This window comes from Juglans regia, chromosome 10 (assembly GCF_001411555.2).
Source record: "Juglans regia cultivar Chandler chromosome 10, Walnut 2.0, whole genome shotgun sequence".
Taxonomy (NCBI): Eukaryota; Viridiplantae; Streptophyta; class Magnoliopsida; order Fagales; family Juglandaceae; genus Juglans; species Juglans regia.
Genome location: NC_049910.1, coordinates 11,896,062 through 11,903,709, shown reverse-complemented (window position 1 = coordinate 11,903,709; position 7,648 = coordinate 11,896,062). Strand labels below are relative to the sequence as shown.

Genomic DNA, 7,648 nt, shown 5'->3' with positions numbered 1-7,648 from the left:
TCAGTAATTCACCATGTGATTATTTGATGAATAACATCTACTCCATAGCTCAAACAAGTACAAGTACGAAGTTGTTCTTGTCGACGCTATGTCATGGTAAAATGTCATTTTTTTTCCACGAACAGTTTTGGTGAGATTAGGTATTTATTTGCCATGAGTTTATATTGGAAAAAAAAAAATTAATAGCAAAAGATCATATTCTTGTAGTGTCACCAAAGACATTCATGTCCAATGTAGGCCATATAGGTAGACCTACCTATTTTTCTCCCAATCCCCACAATGAATTAATTGATTAATTAGAAGCCGTTGAAAGGTTATGATTTTTTTTTTTTTTTTTTAAATATATGCTGATTAGTTCAATCATTGACCCGTATAGCAAGAATGATCATTGTTAACCTGTGTACGTATTTATTCACTACAAGAAATAACGTCTTTTTCAGCGATTTTACTATCGCCGCCAAAAAAATCGCTGCAATTACCCCTTATTTGCGGCAATTTTCCTATCGTTACTGAAATCTAAAGCAATGTATACAAAATTTGATGTTGCAATTACTGTTCACTCATTTGCGGCGACTATTTGATCTTTTGTGGCGATTTTTTATCGCCGCAAATAATATTAGAAACTGTAGCCATATTTTAATTGAGGCGAATGGGAAAATGCCATAATAACTAGTTTTGCAGCGAATAAAAAACGCTAGAAATAGTCTTCTAGAAAATTTAGGTCTTTCCCAACGATTTTAATATCGTTGCAACAAAAATACCACTAATAAACATTATTTCTAACGATTTCTAAGTCGCTGCTTGCTTTCCTTCTCAAAATTTTCAAATGATGGAAAAGAAATTACTCTTACTTTTTGCAGCGATTTTAATATCGTCGCAAATTGAATAACAGATACTATTTGCGATGAAAATATTCATCGTATTTTCGCCGCAAGAGCATATCTAGTAAATTATATACTATTAGCAGCAAATCAAATCGCCAGAAAAGTGAAATTAAATTTAAACAACCCGCCTTACCATTTCCCACATTTCTTTCCCTCCATTTTTTCTTTCCTCTCATTTTCTTTTCTCTTTCTTTTCTTTTTCCTTATTTCTCCTTCGATTCTCTTCCCGCGCGCAACCCAGCTCCCCCTCCCTCTCTCCGTCCGTTGCCTTCTTCACCACCCAGCGCCGCCGTGAGCTGGCGGTGGCCTTCACCGCCCAGCCCGTTAGCTTCCCCAGCCGCCAGCGACCCTACCCCACCAACCTCAGCTCCATTCGCGCCGCCGTTAGCCACCACGAGCCCATTGAAGCTGCGGCACTCTTTCCGCCGCTGCGACGCCGTCACACCACCATTGGCCACCATCTTCTCACCACTTCATCCTCGACTTCCTAGCAACCCATTGTACCCAACCCCACCTCCGATCCGTCGCCGGTGAAGCACAACCAACCCCATTTCTGATTTTGGTGGTTTTGGTCTTCTACTGCCGCCCACGCCACCAACCACGGGCAACCTTCACCACCACTAGCTTCACCGACCTCTCTAGGCCCTACCCTATCAATTTTGGGTCTTCGTTTGCCTCCGTTGAAAAGTGGGTATCTGTGACCCACGGCCACAGTGTATTTTATACTGTTCTGCAGCTGTTTTTCCACTTCTTGCAGCTTCGTGATCCTTCGAAAATTGCTATATAGCGCTGTAAGTATTTTTCAAAAAATTCTTGTGAATTTAATGTATTTTTTCATTTCATAATATAATTGATATTAAAGGATTGTAGTTATTTTGACAGTATGAGAAGTTGTTTTTCTCTATTAATAATAGCTTTCATTTGTTGGGTATGATAAGATGTTCTCATTTGTTGGGTAGTTATTTCATTTCATAATATAATTGATATTAAAGGTGTGTGAAGTGCTCTCAGCAAATCCGGGCAGCAGCTATTGGAGGGGCGTTTTGGTTGTTAAGGTCACACTTCAATCTTGGGAAGGTTTTATATATGGTGTCTCTTGGGGTTTGTACCCCAAGAGACACCATCTTAACATCTATGATATTTGTTTTCAATGACATCATTCTAGAATTTGGTTTGTCTTTACTGAATATGAACTTTGTAAAATGGCTTTATCAGCATTTTTTTGTGAGCTGAGAATAGAAGTACTAGAAGTGGGTGGTGCATTATGGACTTATAGTAAATGGGATGTAATACGAGATGAAAGTGCATGCTAGATGAGAATTTTCCCCAACATTTTTTAGAAGCTTTTAATCTTGATGACTTATAGAACTTCCTGTTTCCATGAAGTTTTCTGATGCATTCTAAATGTTCTTCCCTCTTGTTATGAAGTTTTGAATTGAATGCCTTTTCCTTTGAGGAGATGGCCTTACTGTGCAACCGAGATAGCATGGAATAAGAGAAGAAGAGAATGGGTAGGTGACCACTCAAAATGTTCACAAAGGGCACCTAGAAAACCAACTATGAGGTAGCTGCTTCTTTCAAAATTGATGGTTAAAAGTTAAAATAATTGATGGTGGGTGCGAGTTCTGTAGTGTCTAATATAGTACTGGGGTCCCACTATTTTTATAAAACATTATAAAAGCTATTTTAAAGTTTTCATAACTTTCAAGAAAACACCTAGCTCCCTAGTGTCTTCCTTAACTGATGCATGAATACTGATCTAGATATATATCTTCCAAATGAAGAATCAGCATTAAAAATTCTAAGACGGTAAGTAATTGTCTTTTCGATAAATAATAATATATAGAAAATGAAATTGTTTCATAATTCATATCCTTGTGATTCTTTAATGTGCATTTTGTATTATGCTTTATCTTTCACAATCCTGGTTCTAGTTCTATGATGTCACTAGCACATGGGGACTACTTTCATATTATGCTTGTAGAAGTGTCTTTATGTAATAGCGGATTATGTCTCTATATTGAACTATTTTCATTGGAAGTCTTCCAAAATGTTTATGATATCATACAAAACAATCATAATATGTCATGATTAACAATGGAAGGTCTTATATTGCTTAATTGCGGGTTTATAATTTTTGAAACTTTGCACCAAATATATCTACATAAGTGGGACATGATTCCTGCTTCATACATTAGTTTGGCTCTTAATAATGTTGTCAGATTAGATGACCCTTGATGTCTTTAGTCTTGGGATGGTTGAGAGTATTTCGGCTGTTATCCACTGGCAAGTGGATCTGTTTATAAAATCATGAGAAATACTTTGCATTATCTACAACAGCAGAGCTGAAATGAGAGAAAATGACTCTAGTAAGCTGAAAATATTCTATAGATGTAGAATACATTTTCATATTTTTATGCAACCGACAGGCTGATATATCTGATGTTGTGTCTTTGCAGATGCACAAAGTATTGATTTTGTTCTTTCTTTCATTGGCTATAACACCCTGTACTCATAGCCTGGGAGGTGGCAGGGCAGATAAACACTTGAATCGGATTCTTAAGGTTGGTCTGCGACTCTGTTCTGGAATTTTTCGTCGTGTATTAGTTTGTATCTGCATGGCATTGATTGCAATCTCTTAATTGGCAGATGGTTCCTGAAATTGCTTTTGGCCAAAAGACCCAAGTAGCCTTGGATGTTGAGAGTGGAGTAGCAGATTTTGGTGCCTTTTTGATGCAGCATAATGTGACTGCTCTGAATAAACATGAAGGGTACTTTGTGTGGGTAGGAGAGCCGGTTTATAAACATGAAGAGAACCTACAGAAACAATGGAAAGGTGACTCATCATGAAATTTTTACTCTGAATATACATTTTCAAGTTGCTATTGATCATTAGTGTGTTGTTATACAATTTAATAATCTTTGTTTAAAATGTCTTTCCCGAGGATGATCTTGCACATCCAAGAGCTTCCTTTTTATTTTTTACCGCCTTCTCTTCTGGTGATACCGGTTTTGTTAGCACCATTGTCATCATCCTTTGCTATTGAGGAACAGAGTTCTGTTATATCTTTGCATTCAAATATTCATCCTTGTGGCTTATAAACAATGTTGAATACTTCGTTTTGCAGACTTTGAAGCCGACTGTGGCTTCGAATTAATTCATCAGAATTAATTCTATGGAATTTTTTTTTTTTTTATTTTGTGAAATATCTTTTCTGGCGATTAAAATTCGCCCGCAAATGTTTTTTCCCCAGCTAAAGTTATTTGCGGCGATTATATATCGCAGGAAAGTTTTTTCCCGGCATTTTAGGGTATTAGCGGCGAATAATATTCGATGGAAATAAGCTTCAGCAACGATTTTCTGAAATCGCTGCTATTGACTAAAATGTTTTGAAACAACAATTGCAGCGTTAAAAATGTGCCAATATAGATCAATACCAGCGATGTTATGATCGCTGCAATTGAGTTCTAAAACAATAACTCAATTGCATCGATTTTTAAATCGATGGAATTGATCTATACCGGCACATTTTTATCGCCGCAATTTCTATTTCACAACATTTTAGTCAATAACAGCGATTTCAAAAAATCGCTGCTGAATCTTATTTCCAACGATTAAATGTTTGAATTGTATCTTGCAATTGCGGCGATAAAAGGTCCTTTTACCGGTGAATAAAAATCGCCGGTAAAGAAAATCATGTCCCGGCGATTTTTGGCTTCCGTTAGAATAGATCAAAAGTGGGGGTTTAATACCGACGAACATCCAGCGATTTATAAATCGCTGGGAAATGTGATAGGCAGCAATTTTATAATTTTTTCCAGCGAAAATGAATCGTTGGGAAAGGTGATTCCCCTTGTAGTGATTAACGTGTGATGAGGTGAATACGAGGGCTTTCTCTTATGTAGAACAATGTTTTCTTCACCATAGGTACTACAGAATTACGTTAACTCCAAAATTTAGTGATAACATGGGTTGGAATAACATATCAAATTGGCGAAAAATTCATCAATTCCTAAAAAAATGAAAGAGTTGGTGCAATTGTTAAGATAATAATATCAATTTGGAAGGATTACATATAAATTGATATAGTTTATATGATCCATTAATAGATCTATTTAATAATAAAAATAACTTTACATAAATCTGACGTATCATATCAAATCATGTCACTTTATAGATTTATTTTTGTTATTAAATATTTTATATTTAATAAAAAAAAAATTCTTCTTATCAGTTATTATTCATCACTCTATATTCTATATTCTATGAAAATTGTTTACATCTTATAAAAAAGTTAAAAATATGAAATGTGAGAATAAAACGTGGTTGATGAATAAATCGTGGCAAGCAATATGGACCTAATTAAGGTTTGTGATCGGTCAAAATTGAAGCCACGAAGGTGGGGTCCAACCGCGTTACGTAGGAGACGGTTCAACAAAGCAAATTAGCGACCTTAGCTTTAGAATAATAATAAGTCACGTCTCGATTTAAAGATGATAAATGATAAAATATATGAATAGCACCCGAGTTCCAGTTCACAACTGTTCCTTTTCCTCACGACTCCCTTTGCGTTTAACCCCTATAAATACCACCAAACTCTCACAACACAGCATCGAACACAGGCTTGCTTAGAGAAAAAAAGAAAATACAGTTTGCTTGCTTTAGCACGAGAGAGAGCGAGAGAGAGAGAGATGGAGAACTTCCCAGTGATAAACTTGGAGAAGCTAAACGGTGAGGAGAAAGGAGCAACCATGGAGAAGATCAAAGATGCATGCGAAAACTGGGGTTTCTTTGAGGTACCTATCAGCATCAGTACTCTGCTGGAGCTAAGCCTTGCCAAATTTTTTCCTAGCTACGCATCCATTATTGAGTTGCTCAATTAATTTACAATTCCAGTTACGGGTTAAGTACTGTTTTGCGTTCCTTTCTGAAATTTCTATATGTATATGCAGTTGCTTAATCATGGTATATCCCATGAGTTAATGGATGCTGTGGAGAGGTTGACAAAGGAGCACTACAAGAAGTGCTTGGAGCAAAGGTTCAAGCAACTGATGGCAAGCAAGGGTCTAGAGGGTGTTCAGGCTGAGGTCCATGACATGGATTGGGAGAGCACCTTCCACTTACGCCATCTCCCCTACTCCAATATCTCTGAGATTCCAGACCTCCAAGATGATTACAGGTATGTAAAGAGTCTGCAATTTGTGCACAAATATCGCGGAAGTCATTTTTTTTAAGAAAGTAATATGAGATATGTACGACTGAACTTATATCTGAGCTGATGACTTCCATTCATGTACTCAGAAGTGTTTTGAACATCCAAAATAATATTTAGAACATCTCAAATATGAATAATATTGCAGGAAGATCATGAAGGAATTTGCAGTGAAGTTGGAAAAACTGGCAGAGGAACTCCTAGAGCTGTTAGATGAGAATCTTGGACTTGAGAAAGGTTACCTCAAAAAGGCATTGTGTGGATCAAAAGGTCCAAGTTTTGGAACCAAGGTTAGCAACTACCCCCCATGCCCAAAGCCAGAGCTGATCGAGGGTCTCCGTGCCCACACCGATGCTGGTGGCATTATCCTTCTCTTCCAGGATGACAAGGTCAGCGGTCTCCAGCTTCTCAAAGATGGTCACTGGATTGACGTGCCTCCTATGCGCCATTCCATTGTCATCAACCTTGGTGACCAGCTCGAGGTATATATATAAGAAATTAAGTTTTATAATAATTTGTTGTAATAAGAGAGAGAAAAAAAAAAAAAAAAAGAAAAAACAGAGCTTTTTGAGGAACGTCAGATGATCAACAATCAACAAGTTATCTTACCAGGATCTCATGCAAGTCTGTTTATCGACACACCCAACACACACCACATTGGCTAGACTATAATGAGTCCCAGTACAGTTAATATGATGACATTAAACTGATCTTGAATGTATATGCATAGGTCATCACTAATGGGAAGTACAAGAGTGTGCTGCACAGAGTGATAGCCCAAACTGATGGGAACAGAATGTCAATAGCTTCATTCTACAACCCTGGAAGTGATGCTGTAATTTATCCAGCACCAGCACTGGTAGAGAAAGAGGGAGATGATGAGGAGAAGAACCATGTTTACCCAAAATTCGTGTTTGACGACTACATGAAGCTGTATGCTGGCCTCAAGTTCCAGGCCAAGGAGCCAAGATTTGAAGCCATGAGGGGCGCAACAAGTGGCTTGGGTCCAATTGCAACAGCTTGAGAGAAAATTTTCTAGTTGAAGAGAAAATGAATAATTGTCTTATATTATATATGTGGTGGCGTCCTAAACATACTTTGAAGTTTATGAATTGATTATTTGTAGAATGTGACTTTGTTAACATTGTCTTGTTGGAACAACTGGTTCGATGTTTGTTATCTGTCACTCTCTCCATCTTTCTATCTTATAATATTTGTGGTATATGACCCAACAAAATAATATTAAAATTTGATAACAATGTTATTATTTACAATAAATGTTGTCATCCTCAATCACACTTATTGATCATGTGGTACATTTTAATTAATTTTATACGTCAACAACGTATAATATACCACAGTTCTCATAAGAAGTCTTTAGGTACATAGGCTTGACACCTTGTGCAATATATTTTGTTTAAATTAGCAGTATGTGGTATGAGTTATTTAGAAATAAGACCTCTGTTAATTTTTTTTTGTCCATCAATGTTAATAAAAACAACACTTGGCCGAATCACAGGCTTCTAACCACCACCAGGAATCGGCAATCAC

General features: G+C 36.9%; 1 protein-coding gene across 1 annotated transcript; it reads left to right on the top strand.

Moving 5' to 3' along the window:
* The first annotated feature begins 5,514 nt into the window (after positions 1-5,514).
* LOC109021627 (1-aminocyclopropane-1-carboxylate oxidase 3-like) lies at positions 5,515-7,276 on the top strand. The gene is made up of 4 exons (XM_019004286.2): positions 5,515-5,681; positions 5,838-6,064; positions 6,246-6,579; positions 6,828-7,276. The coding sequence occupies exons 1-4, from the start codon at positions 5,577-5,579 to the stop codon at positions 7,119-7,121; spliced, it is 960 nt and encodes a 319-aa protein (XP_018859831.2). The 5' UTR covers positions 5,515-5,576; the 3' UTR covers positions 7,122-7,276.
* The last annotated feature ends 372 nt before the right edge of the window (positions 7,277-7,648 follow it).

Excerpts from the sequence above, each read along its gene's own strand:
- LOC109021627 (XM_019004286.2), top strand. The coding sequence starts at position 5,577 with ATGGAGAACTTCCCAGTGATAAACTTGGAGAAGCTAAACGGTGAGGAG. Across the intron at positions 5,682-5,837 it reads AAAACTGGGGTTTCTTTGAG|TTGCTTAATCATGGTATATC; the intron begins GTACCTATCAGC and ends ATGTATATGCAG. Across the intron at positions 6,580-6,827 it reads ACCTTGGTGACCAGCTCGAG|GTCATCACTAATGGGAAGTA; the intron begins GTATATATATAA and ends GTATATGCATAG.